The sequence below is a fragment of the Haliotis rufescens genome, unplaced genomic scaffold (genome assembly GCF_023055435.1).
Source record: "Haliotis rufescens isolate VD_foot unplaced genomic scaffold, xgHalRufe1.0.p SCAF_47, whole genome shotgun sequence".
Taxonomy (NCBI): domain Eukaryota; kingdom Metazoa; phylum Mollusca; class Gastropoda; order Lepetellida; family Haliotidae; genus Haliotis; species Haliotis rufescens.
The window spans coordinates 1,071,875-1,096,007 of NW_025964190.1; the positions used below are offsets into that span (position 1 = coordinate 1,071,875).

At 42.2% G+C, this 24,133-nt stretch overlaps 1 protein-coding gene across 1 annotated transcript; it reads right to left on the bottom strand.

The window, feature by feature from the left end:
• Window positions 1-1,130: 1,130 nt before the first annotated feature.
• LOC124151297 (laccase-like) lies at window positions 1,131-16,644 on the bottom strand. The gene is made up of 10 exons (XM_048383340.1): window positions 16,474-16,644; window positions 11,609-11,829; window positions 10,762-10,928; window positions 8,873-9,123; window positions 7,770-8,007; window positions 7,246-7,423; window positions 6,293-6,574; window positions 4,099-4,284; window positions 3,788-3,935; window positions 1,131-1,808 (listed from the first exon to the last, which is right to left on the bottom strand). Exons 1-10 carry the CDS (start codon window positions 16,547-16,549, stop codon window positions 1,552-1,554), a joined length of 2,004 nt encoding a protein of 667 aa, XP_048239297.1. The 5' UTR covers window positions 16,550-16,644; the 3' UTR covers window positions 1,131-1,551.
• Window positions 16,645-24,133: the final 7,489 nt, after the last annotated feature.

The following is a 24,133-nucleotide window of genomic DNA, read 5'->3' on the forward strand; positions in this document are numbered from 1 at the left end:
TACATGAGAAAGGGTCTTAAAGGTTTAGATCACTTTGAGGTAACAGTTGGATAAGAAGCCTGGTATATTTTGGAATATTAACAATTGTACTGTGTTTTACAACCTCTTGATTTTAACTTCACAGACATAGTTGTCAGGTTTGATAAATGGCAAGTCATTCCAAAGCCCAAGCGTATGATGTGGTTTCTTGGATTGTTTTAAAACATTATTGTTTTCCAGAAAAATACTGGAACATCATTATGTCCTCAGGTTTTGCAAACATGCGAATTGGCTGCTGGATGCCCTTAACTGTGAAACTGTTGTGTTTTGTGTGTGTTGAACAAGTGTCTGAGTCAATATCCCGTCTCTAATCATATTGGTTAGAGGGATGGGAGAACAGAACGTAAGTAATAAAAAGCACCAAGCGTCAAAGACCTGCATTATTGTCATCCCTATCAAGCTGCAAGCCCTGTATAACTGAAATATTGTTCAAACCCACGTTAACTCACTCACCCATTGGCTTACCCTATCGTAACCCCAGAGTCACACACTATTTATCATCCTTCGAGAATATTGTCACATACTGCTTTCTAAATGTGTAGTTCGATAGTTTCCAGCTGTGTGTGCCTCTTCCTGGCCACTTTGAGGAAAATAGAAAATGTTATCTATATATGACGCCTTTGGCTAATATCTTCAAGTTAACTTAATAGCCAAGTGAAACCAGATGAGCTGAGGTGAGTTAAAATGGGGTCTAAGGTTGCCTTCAAGATTATTGCACTTATATAACGTGTGTGTGGCGGCTTGTACAACTCCGGACTCTTAACATGTATATCCCACTGTGCCAAATCTATAATTACAACGACTTGGGACGTCCTGTCCTGGACTTCCACCCATGGCATACACAGTCGAACCTCGTTGTGTCGAACTTGGATATGTCGATTTCGCTGTTGTGTCGAACTCATTTCGGAGTTCCAAGTATTAAAATTACACATGAAATGTCTGGAACCAAAGATTACTCGAACTTTATTCCAGGCTCGAACGATTTCAACACAACGAGGTTCGGCTGTTCTTATGTCCCTTCATCATCAGCAAAGAGACAAACACTTGGCCACTTCAGACGGACATGTACATTATCGTAACTAAAACGGATGTATTGATATGAAATATTTTATTGGAAATATATATTTGTGATAGAAAGACGCTGCATTGATGATGTATTGTCGATGCGAATAGGTACATTATGACTCGCATTCCTTTATGTATTTATGTGTTCAGTGTGTGATCAAAACAAGACATTCTCATAACCTATCACGATTCTAAGAAAAAAAGTTTTGTTATGACCTGCTGCACACAGAGCACGGGATTCAAAATTCCTTTCCTCTTACATCGAGTGCTTGGATTCAACCATCAACACTTTGTCCACACGATCCCTTAGCTGAACATCTTCAGTAATGTCACAAACAAAGAAATGTCAGTGCTAATAAAAATTTGATCTTCTTCAAAAAGACATGCACCAATGTCTATGCACGACACGACGACCCGTTGAGTGTAATTATATGAATATCGTTCATTTCACATGGATTTGATGCACAAGATGCTTAACATGGCAGCATACATCAACAGCCAGGACTCTCTGTGGTTGCGTCCTGCTCCATTGACGGGGCACCGAGGCTTCTCCTCCACATCGACCTCCTCTTTGTACTGCCAGTTCCCACACTGGGGGAAGTGTTTAGGGGGTCGGGGCATCTGGTTCAGCTCCCCAACCTGCACGATGAGGCCCATCCCGATTGACTGATGGAAGTCAATGTGGCAGTGCATCAGCCAGAAACCTGATAATATTGAAAGCAAGAGTGAGTGAGTGTATGTTTAAGTGAGTGAGTGAGCGAGTGAGTCAGTCAGTCAGTCTTGTTTTAGGCCGAACTCAGCAATATTCCAGCTATATTACGGCAGTCTGTAAATAACCCTGTCTGGATCACACATATCAGTGACCGACATCTTGAACATCGATCTACGCAAATGAGATGCGATGACATGCATCAACCAAGTCACCAAGCTTGATTACCCGATCCCGTTAGTCGCCTCTTACGACAAGCATAGTCGCCTTTTACGGCAAGCATGGGTTACTGAACACTCCCATAAACCTGGTATCACTATCCAATAAATATGTAAATGAGGGTGCTAAGCAGGAACTATATTCAAAACATCTAAATGATGCGATGGCAAATTTGTCAAAAACCTTACATAACACTAGACAAAAGTCAATTCCCGATCAAGTAAGCTAACGTCGCGGCAAGTACCTCTGGACCCTTCAATCCCCACTTTCATTTCTACACTAGTGAAGTTATGATGTCATTTTGTGTTCTGAATTTGATCTTTTCTACACAGACAGTATTGTCGGCGTTAGATCGAACAATAAAATATCATAACAATTTCTACTTTATTTACGATACAAAAACATACTCGGGTAAAAAGGTATACATAGCAAAAAACGAGTTCTGAACATTGAAGTGACATAAAAAGATATTTCAAATACATAGCTTATGCAAAATCGCTTGTAGGAACATATGTGGTTTGTCATTCAGGAATATTTCAGTTCTGTCGCGGCTGTTTGAAAATAAATCAGGTACTCAGAAACTAGTCATCAGAACCCCTGTAATCCGTATTTAATCTGATGATCGTGTACCACCAACTCTCGTAATCCACTTTTAATCTCATGATCGTGTACCACCAACTCCCGTTATCCACATTTAATCTCATGATCGTGTTCCACCAACTCCCGTAATCCGCATTTAATCTGATGATCGTGTACCATCAACTCCCGTAATCCGCATTTAATCTGATGATCGTGTACCATCAACTCCCGTAATCCGCATTTAATCTGATGATCGTGTACCATCAACTCCCGTAATCCGCATTTAATCTGATGACCGTGTACCATCAACTCCCGTAATCCGCATTTAATCTGATGACCGTGTACCATCAACTCCCGTAATCCGCATTTAATCTGATGATCGTGTACCATCATCTCCCGTAATCCGCATTTAATCTGATGATCGTGTACCATCAACTCGCATAATCCACATTTAGTCTGATGATCATGTACCACCAACTCGCGTAATGCACATTAAGTCTGATGATCATGTACCACCAACTCGCGTAATCCACATTAAGTCTGATGATCATGTACCATCAACTCGCATAATCCACATTTAATCTGAAGATCATGTACCACCAACTCGCGTAATCCACATTTAGTCTGATGATCATGTACCACCAACTCCCGTAATCCACATTTAATCTGATGATCATGTACCACCAACTCGCGTAATCCACATTTAGTCTGATGATCATGTACCATCAACTCGCGTAATCCACATTTAGTCTGATGATCATGTACCACCAACTCGCGTAATCCACATTTAGTCTGATGATCGTGTACCACTATGAATCACATATTAAGATTTCCAACATTCAGTCTGATCATGTGCATTTGTTGTTTAACGCCGCACTCCAGCAATATTCCAGCTATATGAAGGCTGTCTGTAAATCGAGTCTGGACCAGACAATCCAGTAATTGATATCCTGAGCATCGGTCTACTCATTTGTGATATGATGACATGCATCAACTTGCTCAGCGAGCCTGACCACCCGATCCCGTTAGTGGCCTCTTACGACAAGCAAAGTCGCCTTTTAATCATAGGGTTTTCATTGAAAAAAGTGATGATCGTGTCACCTACTCGGGTTATCATGTTGAAAAGTGTAGTCAGGAAACATGCCTACGTAATCATCGTACAAAGTGATGACCTACCCGGGTTATCAGCATGAAACCTGATGATTGTGTAACCCCCATCAGCAACCGTGACAGTATCTTTAGCTATGGGTGTTTCTAGATTCCTCTCTATCAGACCAGCTTCATCCATCATTTTGATCTCTTCTAAAGAGGTTGATTGGTTGACCTGGTAAATAAGAACTTTTTACTAGGAGAGCATCGCAATGTTTGACAGTGAGAAACGTTAACAGTGTACTCGACGTTAAAAGTCAACGCTTTAACTAGGCTACCCAGACAATCTCATTTACAAATGGTGCAATGGATATGACTAGTAATAAGTGACGCCTCACCCTGTCCATCGCAACTACCCGGAAGTGATGGCCATGCAGATGTATCGGGTGGTTGGCGTTGAAGGTGACGCCCTCATCAATGAGCACCATCTCCACGGTGTCGTCCAGGTCGACCTTGATGACGTGGATACACTCACAGTACTGATGCGTGCAGTTCCTGGTGTTGTGGGGGCCGCAGAACATGTCCTGGGGGGAGAAGGTATCTGGTCATGCGTGTTTGAATATCTGCATAGCCTTTTGTTTCAGTGTTGATCTCACTTACCGCCTCCGTGGTCTAGTGGTAGAGCGTCCGCCAAGAGAGCGGACGTTCCGGGGTTCGATCCCCGGCCGTGTAATAAGCCAATCTAACACACACACACACACACACGCACGCACGCACACGCACGCACGCACGCACGCACGCACGCACGCACGCACGCACGCACACACACACACACACACCTTAGCTAAAAAGAGGACAATAATCTTGAATGTGACGTCAAACCCCATTTCACCTAACATCCTTCTTAGCAGCAGAAACCACTACCAACACAATTGCACTGGAAAGGTTATGTTTTTGTTTGTCCTATTTCCAGAGTATGTGGTTTTATTTCATTAATTAACAAAATGACATATTTCTCTCTTTTTCGCCAGGGGCTGCTAGCGGCTATTCGGTATGATCAGCAGTATTTCAGCTGCATGTCGCCCCCTTGTCTTGGAATTTGTTCAATTACATTTCATCAGTTCATAAATTGCATGAAACCTCTGCATTTACAGTGTAAGTATGACCTCGTTTTACGGTTCCACGGTCGCGACGTTTGACCCCACTTCACCTGATGTTACTAACCTGATACTGTACCCATCCTTTCGTCAAATGCGAGTAACTTAATCAGTATTGTATTCCATTTTGTTCATTAATAGATCTCAACATCCTGACTAGATATCGTTTTATTATGATTCCATCTTTGACGAATATGTTCAGAATGTAAAAGGAAGTTAAAACTAGTTTCCATGACTGGTTGGTATCAATTATGACTTTGTTGATTGCCCATTTGTCATAGACAAAAAAGAGGTACAATGATTGTTATGTTGGTACAAGAAACAGCTGAACTTGTTTCTAAACATCTCAGCTGAACCATCATGTTTACACACAAATTGCCTCCGATTCACAGATGGCAGAAAACGTTGTTGGCGACGGAGCGGCGAGCGGTATGCCAGGGCAACCATTCTTGACCATGATCGATATTGGGGCGGTAGTGTCATGGTGTGGGGCGGTATATATCACACATGGAAGGCGACTAATTTGGTTGTTGTGAATGGACATTTGACTGGCCAGCAATATGTTGACGAAATTGGAACTGCAAGATGACATTGCTGGACCACATCGTGCCCGGGTCGTCACCGATTATTACCGACGAGAAGACAAACGAACATTGGACTGGGCCGCTAGGTCCCCTTATGTACATGTCCCCAATAGATGATCTGAGAGATGTTCTCGCCAGAGACCCAGCTAGTAGCCCAGCTTTGGATAGCTCTTCAGGCGGAATGACGGCCAATACCATGGCCAATCATACGACAGTTAATCAAAGGTGTCGTGCATGTATCACCCAACATGGTGGACACAACAGATATTGATCTCCACGCCCGAAATAAATTGTGAAGACATATATGGTCATTACACCTTCAAAATCATTTAATCAGTTCCCTTATTATATCTAAGAGGATGTGCGTGCATATTAGTTGATTACTCCCGCCACAAAGAGCGCCGAAGTTATAGGAAGGGGGATGTAAATCGGTTGCAAGATAAATGGAAAACGGTTATAACGAATTAAGTAATAATTTATATAATTTACAAAATACATTTCTCTAATCTTCCATATTGTGGAGGTTACATTTCTCAGGACATCAACATATGTTCCACTGATATATATCATGACGCTTCATCAAGCTGTTTTTTTTGTTTTTTGTTGTTGTTTTCTTTTTTTTGGGGGGGGGGGGAGGGGGGGGGGGGGGGGGGGGGGGGTAGCCTAATGGTTAAAGCGTTCGCTGGTCACGCCGAAGACCCAGGTTCGATTACCGACACGGGTACAATGAAGCCCCCCGCCGTGATACTGCTTGAATATTGCTAAAAGCGGCGTAAAACCATACTCACTCACTCACTCACTGTTTTGGGGGTAGGGTTAACTCCGGTTAACACTTGCTTGTTTGAACTCACCTTGGGAATATCATCATATTGAGACAACGGGGGTGACGGTGGTGCAATGTTGGTGATGTGGTTCATCTGTGGCAAATACAGTCTCTTGTTCCGGTTGACGGCAGCCAAGGGGTATAACTCTTCGTGATTAAAGACGTAGTTGTCTACCTTGTTGAAGTCCATTGCAAAATAGAACTTCTTATCGGGCACCTGTTTCATGTGTAGGGGGTCTGCCAGAGTGGTGTTCAGCCACGACACGGGGGTCAGGTCAGGGGTGCCCTTCTTGTTCCAGGGGTTCAAAAGCTTTAACAATGATTAGATAGTGTTACAACACACAAGCTGCCCGACAAAAGACAGTACACATTTAAAAACTACCAATATATTACAAACGCTATCAAAAGGTTGCAAGGCTGAAAACAGACACAGCAAACTTAAGGTCAAAAACACAACAATGTAGGTCCACAAGGCTGTGTTTCCTGTCGTGTATATCACCTCCATGCTTACCGTCCCTCTGCCTACTCACTTCGTATGTAGGCCCACAAGGTTGTGTTTCCTGTCATGTATATCACGTCCATGCTTACTTTCCCTCCCTCCACCCACCCTCATAGTCTGTAGGCCCACTTGGTTGTGTCTCCTGTCATGCATATCGCCTCCATGCTTACCTTCCTTCTGCCTACTCACTTCGTATGTAGGTCCACTAGGCTGTGTCTAATGTCGTGTATATCACCTCCATGCTTACCTTCCCTCTGCCTACTCACTTCCTATGTAGGTCCACTTGGGTGTGTCTAATGTCGTGTATATCACCTCCATGCTTACCTTCCCTCTGCCTACTCACTTCCTATGTAGGTCCACTTGGCTGTGTCTCCTGTCATGTATATCACCTCCAAGCTTACCTTCCCTCCCTCCGCCCACCCTCATAGTCTGTAGGCCCGCAGGGTTGTGTCTCCTGTCATGTATATCACCTCCATGCTTACCTTCCCTTCCCTCCGCCCACTCTCATAGTCTGTAGGTTCAGTAGGCTGGTCCTCCGTGGCGTTCTCATACCTCAAGATGGCCACCTGTTTCGCAGACTTCACACCACAATCTGCCATTCCTCGAGTTCGAATCCAGTAGTTACCCACATCCTTGTCAGCGTCCAATATGAAGTCGAACCTAGCAACATGGACAACACACTGAATGAAACGGTAGAGAATGTTAACATGGCTGAATGGTAATCGGAATCCAACAACGTATGTATCAATTGTAAACTGATTGTCGTTGCAAATAAGTTGGGTTTAAAACCTCTTTGAACAAGATTCCAATTATAGTATGCAGTGACAGGCTGACGTTGTATGAGAGCCCAGAGGAATTACCAGGTTTTACACCTTTTTCCACTTTCTTGAAACCCACGAGCACGGGTAGGGTGCTGAGAACCCACGAAACATAATCAGAACGAACCGGTATTCGAACTGTGAATTTGACTCAGTACCTCTAGACGAACACATTTGAGTCGAGATACCTTTCTCCAGCGAAAATGTTGAAGGAGCTGACAACGACTGGTTCGTGTGGGACACCGTCGGTGGCGATCATGGTGATGTCGTGGTGATCCACAGAGACTTGGATGGGGCAGTTCAGGATGCCGTTACTGATGACCCGGAAACGGTACTTTTGGTCCTTCCTGACCTTGAAGACAGAGTAAGGAGTGTGGACGGTTTGGTTGGTGTCTGGATCCACAAACTCCTGGAACGCTCCACGACCTGGAGACAGAGCGAGTGATTTGGCTTTGAACAGTATTGCCGTTATATCACGGTGTGTGGGAGGAAAGGTAGATATGATGCAGGTCTCAGAACGTAACCACTTCGTCGAAACCCGGGAGCATGGGTATGGTGCTAAGAAACCAAGAAACGCAATCGGGGTGAACCTGGATTCCAACCCTGCTCACACGTTTCTGTTGTGCCAACGGGAAGCGCCTCAGCGAATTACGACGCCTTAGGCGACTGGCAGGGGCCACCCGTGGCCCCGCCTGGAGACAGATGACATACACGTACCTAACATAACATTGACAAGTGTTCTCTCAAAATAGTATTGTTTTCCCCTTTCATCCTGATAATATTGTAACGTTTTACACCTGATATACCTTTTTGTAAATCAGAGTTGATAAGAATTATTTTACTGCCCGAAAATTGAACTAAGTAAATGGACTGTTTGTATTGAACTGATTTATGAACAATTCATAGCAATTTGAAACAGGTCAAGAAACACACAAATACCACTCAATTGATTCAATGTGATGACTTGTTTTTTTTTCGAAAACCGCTATTTAACCGTTATTTAAAAAAGAAACAATATTTTAATTGCTTTAGAATGTGTGTTTATATGTATGTATGTATGTATGTGTGTGTGTGTGTGTGTGTGTGTGTGTGTGTGTGTGTGTGTGTGTGTGTGTGTGTGTGTGTGTGTGTGTGTGTGTGTGTGTGTGTGTGTGTGTGTGTGTGTGTGTGTGTTTAGAAACGTTGATGTATCAAATTATGTACACTGCCCTCTGTGAAAGTAGCAAACGGGTACTCAGTGTGAAACTTCGAGCTTATATTGGCGTTAAGATTGGTTGAAAGTATACGTCACCATTGATTAGCATGGACGCAGGTTTGTTGTCGTAGCCCGCGTGATGGTGGCCGGCAAACCTGTTGATGGTTAGTTCAACAAGCCAGTCGTGTACAATCATGGTGTGTTCTGGAAGGTCATGGTCATACAGGTGCGAGGCTGGATCACGTGACAGAGGTTCCCGGATGATCAGCGCCCCGAACAAACCGTCAGAGCGATGGAGGCCGGCATGACCGTGCCAGAAGAGAGTCCCTCGGTTAGCTGCCTTGAACCTTCAGGAAAAAGAAGATTGTGTTTTAATGCTTCATTATTGCCAACACCTGGGTAACATTGTACAAAACAACCTTACCGCATCGACTGTCGTAAGTCTGTATTCTAGTATTGGAGTTATGACCACCTTAGCGCTAAGATGGCTTTGTACAACAGCATCCAGAACGCCAGGTGGCGTGAAATATTGCAGTGTCACTGAAAACCATAACATTGACAAGCATTCTCTCAAACAAGTATTGTTTTACCCTTTCATGTTGATTAATGCTGATGTAAAAGATATAAATGTACGTATTTTACTCTAGCATGCGTCATTTATCATGCTATATTAGACCGCCTCTGTGGTCTTGTGGTAGAGCGTCCGCCAGGAGAGCGGAAGGTCAAGGGTTCGTCAAAGAAAAAGATATTAAAAGATGGTCCTTGTTGTTACCCTGTCTGCTCGGCTTTAAAGGAGTAAAACAAGGACTGGTCGGCTCGGTGTCAGTATATTGTGTCTGAATGGAGTACTCATGTTAAACTGCGGCATGGTATCTCAGTGTGCTAGCACCATAGATCGGCATCAGTCCGGACTAGTACAAGCAGCCACGCACACACACACACACACACACACTTCACCTAACCTCAGCTCACCTCGGCTCACCTCACCTCACCCCACCTCACCTCACCTCACCCTCACCTCACCCTCACCTCACCCTCAACTCACCTCGCCCTCAACTCGCCCTCACCTCACCTCACCTCACCACACCACCTCACCCTCACCTCACCTCACCTCACCTCACCTCACCTCACCCTCACCTCATGCTATATTAATGCAAACAAGTGTCCTGCCAACAGCTATCGGATGAACTTATATTATCTGCTGTTGGAGACTAACTAATGTTCAATGTTGTGCCTGACGAATGTTATGCTTGCATCAAATCCTATATTTCTTGTCAATGTCATACCTCGCGTTTACCCCTGGGAGGAAAGAGGTACAACTATTATTGTGCCAATATGACATTACATAAGGAAGTCTTTAAGGAACATTTGTTGTTGTTTTTGGTTTTTTTCCTGAAATGTCAAGATACCAACTTGAAATTCCAAGATGCTGTGTTGAAATTTCAAGATGCTAACTTAAAATTTCAAGATACAGAAGTTGAAATTTCAAGAAAATGATCTTGAAATTACAAGATAGTAAGTTGAAATTTCAAGATACTAAATTGAAATTACAAGATACTAACTTGAATTTTCAAGATAGATACAAAGTTGAAATTTCAAGGTAATCATATTTAATTTAAAGATAATAACTTGAAATTTCAACTAAGTATCTTGAAATATCATCTTAGTATCTTGAAATTTCAACTTAGTATCTTGAAATTTCAACTTAGTATCTTGAAATTTCAACTTAGTATCTTGAAATTGTACAAACTATACTGACATAGTTAACCACGTTGATGTCGAACCAAGCTTCAATGAAGGTGACACATGTAAAGGATGGAGCATATCTATACCACACTGTATGCCCTCCCTGTCCACCATAGTAAATATTATTTTATTGGTACAATCGCCACAATGTGTGCCGTATGAGCCGGAGTGAGGACAGGCTGGTACAGTATACCTTTTCAACAAATATGTTGTGGGATAGTAAGTTTTCTTGCGCGCACCTGTACTGGAACTTGGAGTGAGATGTTATTGGACACTGGGTGATCATGCTGACGCCGTCATGATGTTGGTATCCTTTCTGGAAGACGCCGTGCCAGTGGATGGTTGTTCCTTCTGACCCATACAGCTTGTTGTGCACGTTGACAATGATCATGTCGTTGTGGCACACCTTCGCGGAGAAGAAACATGTTTTTACGTAAACATAATACAGTTGAACGTAACGTGCTTTCCGCGAATGTAACACACCACATATGGTATTCAAGCGTCAATGTGCCAATAACGTAACAGCAGAGTGCCGGGATATCTTTTCATAGCATAATTGGCCTTCAGGTTTAAAAAAGTAGACTGTTTGCTTGACGTGCGTTGTGTTGTGAAAAACATTAAATTGTTCGGCTCATCCTATCACAGCAACAAGATGTCCTAGGTTGATGACATGCTTATTGTTATTGGCAGAGACACTAATCATGCAAGGGTTTATTTATGTTGTTAATTCAGACGATGATCTGTAAATAATCGAAAAATCCAGTGATTGACACCATGAGCACCGATCTACGCGAGCCTGACAATCATGCTTCTGAGTTGATGATCTATATTTATTAACGAATCAATTAGTTGTGACATTATATACATATATAATGGCACAATCAATTACTTCGTTGGTAACGTTTCCGTTGTTCCATCGCTGAGACAGGCTCACGTTTTCGCGAACACCTGGTGTCGTCACAATTTGGTTGTCATTCATAAATATATGCTGATGTTATGTTCGGAATCGCACGAAGGACACTGTTTATAGTGGAGACTTTTTGATAATTATTCTTCCGGGTTCAGCACCTGGTAGTTATATCTTACCTGTATCGCAGGTCCTGGTAGCATCCTGTTAACCGTGATGATGCCCCTCCCAACGCCGTCAGTAGCGACACAGTGCGGCCTGTAGCAGTCGGTGACGTTGTACGGACAGTCGTAGCAGGCCTTGGTCAAGACGAAGTAGTTTTCTACTGTGAAGTTGTAGGTGCACGACATAGGTGACGCCCCCTCCACACACTCGCGCATACATGGGTGGCTTGCATAGTCTGAAACACGTGTCCATGGGTTCACTAATGTATAAGGCTCGGGGATGGAGGTTGCCAGATATACAACCGACAAAAACTAAACGATTAAATGAAAGGGTAGGCGTAAGAACGATACATGTCTGTAAAATTAATTTCGGATTGTACATCATTTTGGGCGAAACATACATGGCACCTTAGTGGCATACGTTTGGTTGCCTTGCGTTTGGTTGCCCTTGGTATTGCCAACCATTCCGCCTGAAGAGCTTTCCCATCATATAATCACCGCAAAAAGAAATGCGAATGCCATACATAATGGTTCATGTATGAAGACTCACAGTTACTCATATTCAAGATATATTAAATTGGTTAGATACACAAATGAACATACTGATGTGTTGTATGAACAGATGCTCACAGACTCATCACATGTGACGTCATAGATTCATGACTCGGGATGCACCATTTGTCTCGTGCAGGATTAGCGTGTAAATTGACTTTAAAATATAAAGTGGTCCACTCTTTTTCCTTGTAAACGTTAATTGATTCAAATTCACTTATAGCTATTAGATAAACAGATCTATCGCTTATTAATTTTAAATAGTAAATTACATGGTTCTTTTCTAAAGAATGATGGGGATAATTGAATCGTTTAACGTGAGTGTACTTTTACACCTTTTACATTAACAAGTATGAAATAGTAGAAATATATTTTATTTACTCAATACATGTAACTGTGACGGGGGCACGGGGCCAGTACAGAGTTGCGTCCCTTGGACACGCCAGAAACCTATCATTGGGGGTTCGAATCCCGGTTCGCCACGATTATGTTTCTAGGTTTGTCAGCACCATACCCGTGCTCGTGGGTTTCACCGAAGTGGTAAACGTCTGAGACCTGCATCACTTCGGGCTTTCCTCCAACATTAAGATGACACGCCGTGATAAAACTGGAATACTGTTAAAAGTGGCGTTAAACCCAACTCGCTCACTGTAACTGAGACTACTCAGACCATAAAACAACTATAAATTAGAGGGGTCACAAGCCACAAATATGCACCCTTGAGCTGGTAGAAAATACACTTTGCAATGCTGTCCGACAGACAAACTGAGTCATCAAACTGAGTTGATGCGTTCAGTTCTGACCCTCCCCTACCATATTTCACAAAAAATATGTCCGAAATACCTCCTCTGTGAACGAAAGTCAGATTGTCACTTAGAATAGAGATCAAGGTATAGTTAATAAACATTTCCAATGTTCTAAATACAAACAGCTAGAAAGTGTCCGTTGTTTATTCTTGAAATACATTGTATATTAATAACCAAATACCATAAACAAGCTTGACACCTATGGCTGTGGGCATTCCTTAACAATTGAAATTAACGTTACTCTGCGAGACATGCGTCCAACAGTCATTTTCACTTCGACCCGAAAAAAATTCATTAAGGCCTATTTTGAAAAACGCAATTTCTCGTTTGTATAGGAGATGTGGTTACACCCCGGCAGAGATACAGAGAGGAACAGGATTCGTGTAATAAGAATAACGAACACTCCCGTTAACTTCACCTTATTGAATACCGGGGACGAATGCTAGCTAGCTGGGTATGTAGCCTGACTTAACTATCAACAACCCCACGTGATATCCCCCTTGCCAGGGCAACGGCTGACTGCACAATGACTGCCCACAACCACCCCGGCATATAACTGGCCCTGATGTGACATATAAAAAGAGCAGCCAAGGATAAAAATGAAATTATATTAATATACGAAAATAGAAATCATATCAATACAAAAAGAGAAATTATGTGAATACCAAACTCACAATAGATATGTGTACCCTATTCACACACATGAGTCCCAAAGAGGGACAGGTCAGCCGAAATTGCTTAGAAAGAAGGCCACCTCTTAAACACTGAATGCAACAACAACAACAACAACAACACATTGTGTCAAATGTAACGTAAACATCTGGTATATAACCGGCACTGACATGACCTCGTATCCAATATAACGCACGATATCACCAGAGCGAAAAGCATCTCTCCAACCGAAGTACCTACAATTTCAAAGGATAAAATCTTACATTGCTGACCAAATAAAATATTGAGGTTGCTGACCTTCCTTTTCTATAGGCCGTGTTTGAGGCCATGACGGTGATTGTGTTTGGTCTGACCTCAAGTTTCCCGTGTCTCCTGTTGCGTGTTAAGTTGACCATAGAAAAATACCTTTTTTCGCCACACCCATGAGAAAACACTTCTCGGTCGCCCTCGTTTTCATATTGATTTTGTACCCAAAACAATTTAATACCTTTATAGTACCTATGTTTTTTGTTTCAACCATATACATTCTTTTAGCATCTTAAAGTCACATTACTATCACTTTCCTGTCAAAAACGATACAATTATCTTGCAAGCTCTGACAGTACTACCGCCTCCGTGGTCTTGTGGTAGAGCGTCCGCCCGGCGAGCGGAAGGTCCAGGGTTCGATCCCCGGCCGCGTCATACAAAAAGACGTTAAAAGATTGTACTTGTTGTTACCCTGTCTGGCGCTCGGCATTAAGGGGCTAAAACAAGGACTGGTCGGCTCGGAGTCAGTATACTGTGTCTGAGTGGGGTATTCATGTTAAACTCTCAGTGAGCTAGCACTATAAATCGGCATCAGTCCGGACTAGTACAAGCAGCCACACACACACATACACGTGCATGCACGTCGCTATATAAGTGCAATAATCTTAAACCCAAACCTCACCTCTGACAGTACTTCATAGTCATATTACGAGCTTGATGAAAAGTTTTATTATATTTTCTGCTCGCGCCAAAGACTACCAATCAAAATTGTAATTTGCAATTTCAAAACTTAACGTTTCTATATATAAAATCAGAACTTTAACATGCAACTTAATTCCTTCGCGTCACTGAAAATCTCAACATATGTTCCGGAAGAAACTAGTTCCATGATGAACTGATCACCCTTGTAATTTGCAAAACACGTCAAATTAAATATATTTTTAAAGTGAAATATAAATGGATCTATCTTCTTGGGTACAAAATCATTTGGGTACAAATTTGTTTTGTATACAAAATCACATACTTTGGTCACCATTACATTGTCAATGAAATAACGCTACAATTTAAACGGAATATACATGCGATAACATGATATAGACTGAACAAAGACATATCTACTCGAAGTATTGTTTTACAGACAAGAACAAAAATCAAAACCCTGTCTGTTCCAGCTGAGTGACCCAAGGGAAATAATCGGAATCGGTTCCAGTTCTAACCCAGACGTCCCGACGTGGGTACAATGTCTGAAGCCCATTTCTGGTGTCCCTCGCCGTGGTATTAATGGAATATTGCTGAAAGCGGCGTAAAACCATACTTTGAAGATCAACATTTGACATACAATGTTAAATGTCTTGTGTATAAATGTGGGTATGGTTACATCTTGGACAACCAATGTTTCTAAGAGGATCATGCCATGTTCATATCGAAAATATGGCAGACGCTTTTTGACATGTACTTTAGATGTTTCTAGCAAATGCGAATAATAAAAATATTTAATAATGCAAATATGCGCAGAAAATTATTTAACTGATGTAAATATAAGAAAATGCAGGATATCATAAACACAGTTAAGTGAGTGAGTGAGTTGGGATTATCGCAGCTTTTAACAGTATTCCAGTTATATCACGGCGTGCCAGCTTAATGTTGGAGGAAAGCCCGAGGTGATGCAGGTCTCAGACGTCTACCACATCTGTGAAACCCACGAGCACTGGTATGGTGCTGACAAATCTAGAAATATAATCGGGGCGAACCGGGATTCGAACCCACAATGATAGGTTTCTGGCGTCCCCAAGGGACGTAGCTATGCACAGCGCATCGCGGCGCCTTAGACGACTGGGCCACCCGTGCCCCCAACACAATTAAGATGCAGCTCACACAGGTTAATAGTTGAAGCTGGCAGACACAAATAAATACCAAAATGTTTAAGATTATGTAAACAATGTTCTTTAAATGTCGTCGAAGATGAACTTCACTTTTTACTTCAGGAGAAAATATATTGAACAAAAATACTATGTACATCAAAATAAATAAAGCTTATCTCTTTAATATCACATGTGAGCAAATCGGTTATCCACAATCTATTTATATATCATGCCATGCTATTAAGAAATGAATCCTTGTAACCTGTTTAACCGCTTTCTCATTGTAATGTATTCTGCACTATGCACTCGTAGCCTTACAGCTATATATGAAAAACTGAATTGACAAGCATAAAGCTTTTTATTCTACCCCGCATCGGCTATTTACATACCCACACAACCCAAACTATAGGTCGGCCAGCCGTCGTTTGTACACTCCAATTAAAAATCTAAATAAGTAATGATCAAGTACGAATTCCGAAATTATCAACAAGCGGTTTTTATGCTTCATATAAACATCAAATATCCCTCTTCGAATACCATGGTTAAACATAGGGATGTCTTTACTGAAACATTCATACTCAATCGTAAACTGTAAGTGCGGATAAGATTAATGGTTTTATTCAAGTGATGTACAGAGTATGGTTCCTAATTGTAATTAAGAAGTTGTTCATCCATCAATCTTATCCTTGCTTAGTATCCAACTTCTAAATGCAACTCAAAGAAGTCAATGTGAAAAACTCACCCGATAATTCATATTCTGCTAAAGCAACACTGACGCCAGCGAATACCAGAACTAAACGTTCTATCATGTTGGACATGTTGTGTTTGTGTTGACCACAAGAGCTTACTCCACTGACCTCTGACTCGACCCGCGCCCGACAGGTAGCGCTGTAAACTAATAATTGTCCTCGGATTGCAAAGTTAGTGAAGTGTGCAGCCCATGAAACAGGTGAACAATGACAAGCACACTCATTTTTGTTAAGGTTAGCTGTGAGTGTGTGTGTGTTTGCATGTGAGGGTGGAGAGAGGGGGGCTGCCTACTTGTTGATCCTGCTAGGAAGCCTAGGATGAACAATTCAAGCCAAATTTTATGTGTTGATGTTATTTAGACCTGTTACATTTGCATTATAAAGGCAGGAAGAAGATCACCATGGTAAAAATACCCGTTACCTCCCCATACTCCTACACTTTGTTAAAACAATGCATAGGGTTTACCTGTTGTTAGTAGAAGGACAAGCCGGGGTAAATGACATGGATGAACTTGACATAACAGTTGTTAGTTATTTTAACTGCAACTGAGGGATCATATATGTATCTTGTTGTTGTTGCTTAAAGTGTTTAAGAGGACGCCTTCTGCCTTAGCAATTCCGGCTGATCTGTCCCTCTTTGGGACTCGTGTGTGTGAATAGGGTACACAAATCTGTTGTTTGAGTATTTATAGAATTTCCGTTTTGGTATTGATATGATTTCTATTTTCGTATATTAATGTGATTTAATTTTTTTTCTTTGGAGTCTCTAATTGTATGCGTTCCAGAAGCTGTCCATTCTCAGAAATAGAGTTAGTTTGGCCTTCGCTATTGCATCTCCTGGCTTTAGAAGATCTACGACAGACAGCGGATCTAACTGCAGTTCTTGATTTAACCAGCCCTGGCTGGGGCATGGTCTTGACATTCCAGTAACAAGTGAGCAATGGATTCAGGTTGATTGCAAGATGATTAACCTTGTTAAAGTGCTTTTTGTGACCGAGTCTGAGGCGTGCGTGAGATGGCTACTTCACCTTTCCTTAATTTGAGTATGAGAATGCCTTTTGGTTAATCTTGGGTTTCAATTTTTCCGACCTTACTTGCGTCCCACTGGGCTTGCCATCTTTGGGCTATGGTGGCTTTGCGTTTGCTTTTTATCGCTAGTTTACTGAAGGGGTTAGGCAGGAATATCACAACATCAGCTGCGCATTATCTCATATTAGCAGTCATGTTATAACACAGCCCCGCATTGTCGCATTAACTGTCATGTTAATTGCCAGCCCCGCATTATCTCATTAGCATTTATATTCTAACACAGGCCCGCATTATCTCATTAGCAGTCATGTTACAACACAGCCCCACATTATCTCATTAGCAGTCATGTTATTACACAGCCCAGTATCATCTCATAAGCTGTCATGTTATAGCACAGGCCCGCATATGTCATTAGCAGTCATGTTATAGCACAGCCCCGCATTTCTCATTAGCAGTCATGTTACAATACATCCCCGCATATCTCATAAGCAGTCATGTTATAGCACAGCTCCACATTATCTCATTAGCAGTCATGTTATAACATAGCTCCACATTATCTCATGACAGTCATGTTATCACACAGCTCCGCATTATCTCATTAACAGTCATGTTATAACACAGCCCCGCATTGTCGCATTAGCAGTCATATAAAATGACAGCCCCGCATTATATCAACAGCCATATTATATGACAGCCCCGCATTATCTCATTAGCAGTCATGTTACAACACAGCCCCGCATTATCTCATTAGCAGTCATGTTATAACACTGCCCCGCATTATCTCATTAGCAGTCATGTTATAACACTGCCCCGCATATCTCATTAGCAGTCATGTTATAACACATCCCCGCATATCTCATTAGCAGTCATGTTATAACACAGGTCCGCATTATCTCATTAGCAGTCATGTTATAACACAGCCCCGCATTATCTTATTAGCAGTCATGTTATAACACAGGTCCGCATTATCTCATTAGCTGTCATGTTATAGCACAGCCCCGCATATCTCATTAGCAGTCATGTTTTTCACACTGCCCCGCATATCTCATTAGCAGTCATGTTATAACACAGCCCCGCATTATCTCATTAACAGTCATGTTATAGCACAACTCATCATTATCTCATTAGCAGTCATGTTATAACACAGCTCCGCATTATCTCATTAGCAGTCATGTTATAACACAGCCCTGCATATATCATTAGCAGGCATGTTACAATACAGCCCCGCGTTATCTCACCAGCAGTCATGTTACAACACAGTCCCGCATTATCTCATTAGCAGTCATGTTATAACACAGCCCCGCAAAGCTCATTAGCAGTCATGTTATAACACAGCCCCGCATATCTCATTAGCAGTCATGTTACAACACAGGTCCGCATTATCTCATTAACAGTCATATTATATGACAGCCCCGCATTATCTCATTAGCAGTCATGTTACAACACAGCCCCACATTATCTCATTAGCTGTCATGTTATTACACAGCCCAGTATCATCTCATAAGCTGTCATGTTATAGCACAGGCCCGCATATGTCATTAGCAGTCATGTTATAGCACAGCCCCGCATATCTCATTAGCAGTCATGTTACAATACAGCCCCGCGTTATCTCATAAGCAGTCATGTTATAGCACAGCTCCACATTATCTCATTAACAGTCATGTTATAACACAGCCCCGCATTATCTCAGTAGCAGTCATGTTATAACACAGCCCCGCATATCTCATTAGCAGTCATGTTACAACACAGCCCCGTATTATCTCACTAGCAATCATCATATAGTACAGCATCAGGCACGCATTATTTCATTAGGAATCATGTTATATCACAGCATCAGTGCCGCATTATCTAATTTGTAGTTATTTTATATAGCAACATTCGGGCATGATCTTACTGGCAGCCACTTTATACACGGCCCTGTACCTTAGCCTGTGTACTGTACCCTGCATCCAACCCTGGATCTACTCTACCCTTTAGCATGTATGTATCCACTACTAAACCCTGTTAATATACCCACTTTATACACTGCCCTGTACCTTAGCCTGTGTACTGTACCCTGCATCCTACCCTGGATCTACTCTACCCTTTAGCATGTATGTATCCACTACTAAACCCTGTTAATATACCCACTTTATACACTGCCATGTACCTTAGCCTGTGTACTGTACCCTGTATCCAACCCTGGATCTACTCTACCCTTTAGCATGTATGTATCCTCCTGTACCAAACCCTGTTAATATACCCACTTTATACACTGCCCTGTACCTTAGCCTGTGTACTGTACCCTGTATCCAACCCTGGATCTACTCTACCCTTTAGCATGTATGTATCCTCCTGTACCAAACCCTGTTAATATACCCACTTTATACACTGCCCTGCACCTTAGCCTGTGTACTGTACCCTGTATCCTACCCTGGATCTACTCTACCCTTTAGCATGTATGTATCCACTACTAAACCCTGTTAATATACCCACTTTATACACTGCCCTGTACCTTAGCCTGTGTACTGTACCCTGCATCCAACCCTGGATCTCTACTCTATAGCATGTATGTATCCTCCTGTACCAAACCCTGTTAATATACCCACTTTATACACTGCCCTGTACCTTAGCCTGTGTACTGTACCCTGCATCCAACCCTGGATCTCTACTCTATAGCATGTATGTATCCTCCTGTACCAAACCCTGTTAATATACCCACTTTATACACTGCCCTGTACCTTAGCCTGTGTACTGTACCCTGCATCCAACCCTGGATCTTTACTCTATAGCATGTATGTATCCTCCTCCACCTATACCCTGTTAATATACTCTGTTTATTATATTCTTCAATGTGAAAGATTGCGTTTTCTGAAGTTGAGAAAAATGATGTTTTCATTGCAGTGAACACAACATTTTGACGGAACTATTGTCATACAAGAGCTACCTCCCGGCAAAGTGTCACCCTTTATCGTAAGTGTCAGTTCCGTACACAAACTGTTGACTTCCACTTTATGTTAATTCCACAAGGCAAGATAATGACTGATGGTCAATCATGAAGTTCATATCGCTTTTTGCCGTTTGTCATTCTCTTGAAAGTGTGTCGTTATAAACTGTAAATTACTCACTTAACTCGTCAATTGAGACTGTTCGTTTCGCAAAGCGCCATTTTTGTTACTTGAACAACGTGTATTCCCACGCTTCCAACAGCGGTCCCGTAGCTTTCAAGAATATTATTTGTCAGTTGATTTTGATTATAATCAGATGCAAATGTATGAGAACAATTCTTAGTGACCTCAAATACTTTTTATTACTTTTACTTTTATATTTTTACGATTTTGCAAACTCGGAACTACTCGGAAACGTCCCCACGTGTCAGGTAAGAACAATTGTACGTTTCAAGGTCTTAATCTTGTTATCAAAAGCATATTTCACTCAACACATGAAATATCCTCTATATACTGCCTATAATTATCCAACGTGTAAGTCTAGATTAGTTGTATCCGTTTGAACCACACGGCACTTGAACGACTGACCAAGCACTGTGAACAAGAACATTGCCTTCTGAGCAGGAGTAGTTACGCTCCAGTGCTTGTCCTTGTACTGACACAGGTGTCAGACCATGAATAACTTGATGTCAACAAGGTAGGTATTTAATCTCCTCATGCCCCCAGGTAAATATAGATACGGCCAGTGATTGTTGGACATCTCCCAAACGTACAATCGTACGAGAAAGTCATGCAGTGTTCAATGTAAATAGAATTTGGAACCGAACGTGTTATTAAATAACCTAGCTCTACATTGAAAACATCCTTCAGGTCATCACAAACAGGTAAACATCGTCCTCCTTTAAGTCACCATGAACAAGTAAACTTAGTTCTCACTTGAAGTCATCATAAACAAGTTAACATCGTCCCCCTTTTAGTCCTAATGAACAAGTAAATCTTATCCCCTTTTTGCTCATGATAAACAAGTAAACCTAGAGCTTCTTTAGTCATCATGAACAAGTTAACCTAGAACCCCTTTAGTCATCATGAACAAGTAAACCTAGCCCTCGTTTAACTCACCGGAAACTAGTCAACCTAGTCCTCTTTAAGACATCATAAACAAGTAAATCTAGTCCTTTAAGTTATCCTTACCATAAAAAAACATAAACCTAGTCCTTGTGAGGCTCACCATCAACACGTATATCAATCCCTCGTAAGGCTCAAATCAACACGTAAACCTAGTCCTCGTTAGGCTCACCATCAACACGTAAATCTAGTCATCGTTAGGCTCACAATCTACACGTAAACCTAGTCCTCCTCGTTAGGCACACCATCAACACGTAAACCCAGTCCTCGTTTAGCTCATAATCTACACGTAAACCTAGCCCTCGTAAGGCTCACCATAAAAATCTAAACCTAGTCCTCGTTAGGCTCACCATCAACACGTGAACCTAGTCGTCGTTAGGCTCACCATCAACACGTAAACCTAGTCCTCGTTAGGCTCATCATCAACACGTAAACCCAGTCCTCGTTAGCCTCACCATCAACACGTAAACCTAGTCCTCGTTAGGCTCGCCAAAAATACTTCAATCTAGTCCTCGTTAGGCTCACCATCAACAAGTAAACCTAGTCCCCGTTAGGCTCACAATCAACACGTAAACCTAGTCCTCGTTAGGCTCATCATCAACACGTAAACCTAGTCCTCGTTAGGCTCATTATCAACACGTGAACCTAGTCCTCGTTAGGCTCAACAGCAACACGTAAACCTAGTCCTCGTTAGGCTCATCATCAACACGTAAACCCAGTCCTCGTTAGCCTCACCATCAACACGTAAACCTAGTCCTCGTTAGGCTCATCATCAACACGTAAACCTAGTCCTCGTTAGGCTCACCATCAACACGTAAACCTAGTCCTCGCTAGGCTCGCCATAAATACGTAAACCTAGTCCTCGTTAGGCTCATCATCAACACGTAAACCAAGTCCTCGTTTAGCTCATCATAAGTAAGCAGAAAACAGACAGCCACCCCTCTACACCTCCCTGTAGCCGACGTTACCGCCAAATTGACGCCGGTCTTAGCTCACTGAAAGACGACCTCATCGACCACCATCTGACTGACAAGGACTCCAGGGACCAGACTACATCACCTGGACTAATCCCACTCACCACTGATGTGGATACATTTAACTGCTTGGTTTGAAGATGGTACTCCTTTGTTTTCCCCTTACTTGCCTGGTACCTGTACCTGTGGCTCTCCGAATAAACGCGATTTGACGCCCGTCATAGCTCACTGAAACACGACCTCATCGACCTTCATCTGACTGACATAGGACTACGCAGACCATACTACTTTATCTGGACTAAACCCACTGAAGATTGATAAGGACCCGTGCAGATCCGGGGAAGTATAGGTCTTCAGCAACCCAAAGGCGACTGTGCTTGTCGTAAGAGGCGACTAACGGGATTGGATGGTCAGGTTTGCTGTCTTGGTTGATGAATGTCATCGTATCCCATGGTGCTCATGATGTCAATCACTGGATTGTCTGGTCCAGTCTCGATTATTTACAGACCGCTGTCATATATCTGGGATACTGCTGAATGCGGCGTTAAACAACAAACAAAACAAAAAGAAGATTAACATGAATAATATGTACATTTGACGTTGATGAATGAACCACCTCAAACTTCAGGATTGTCCATTTCTATACTTTATACTTGGTTAACTACGGTAATGAAATTGGAGACCGGAACTCTCTTGTATTCTCTGTATTTTGCCTTGTACCTGCAAAGACACATCCTTTGTCAATTATCCGTCTCTATGCTTTTACAAGTCTCGGGAGAGCTATCATGAGTTTTTGAGACTCTACCGGGCAGTAAATGTAAGATGGACAGAATGTAGTACGTATACGAAGCTTGAACACCTCATGGTACATGGTGGGGGAGACGTAAATATATTTACAATAACATATAGGCGATGTTGAGATAAGGGGCATTAGACGCATCTGGAGGTACAGTGGCACACGCATTGGCAGAAAAAGGCAGAATTTTCATTTTGTTTTGGTATGATTCCACTACATTACCACCCCGAAGTCAAGTCCCTTTACACCCGCTGAGAACGCATGTGATACGGTTTTTGTTGGTTTGTTTGTTGTTTAACGCCACGCTCAGTAATATCCCAGCTATATGACGGCGGTCTGTAAATAATTGAGTCTAAACCAGACAATCCAGTGATTAATATCATGAGCATCGATCCACGAAATTGGGATCGATGACATGCATCAACCAAGTCAGCGAGCCTGACCACCCTATCCCATTAGTCGCCTCTTACGACAAGCATGGGTTGCCGAAGATCTGTTCTACCCCGGATCTTCACGGGTTGGTTGTCAGTGTAAACATGAATTTGATACAGTGTGTGTAACTCATACATACATTGTGTAACTCATAGATACATTGTGTGTAACTCATAGATGCATTGTGTGTAACTCAAACATAACATCGGCAAACATCGGCTCAAAACCTACTAGATCATTCACTCAGAATGAGTCTTATCTCATTCAATTGTCAATGTACACTACTGCCTAGAAGCTCATTCTCCTTACACGCATTGGCACCGCGTTACGCAACCCGTGTGTACCCCGTTGGTCACTCGTGTGGAACCTG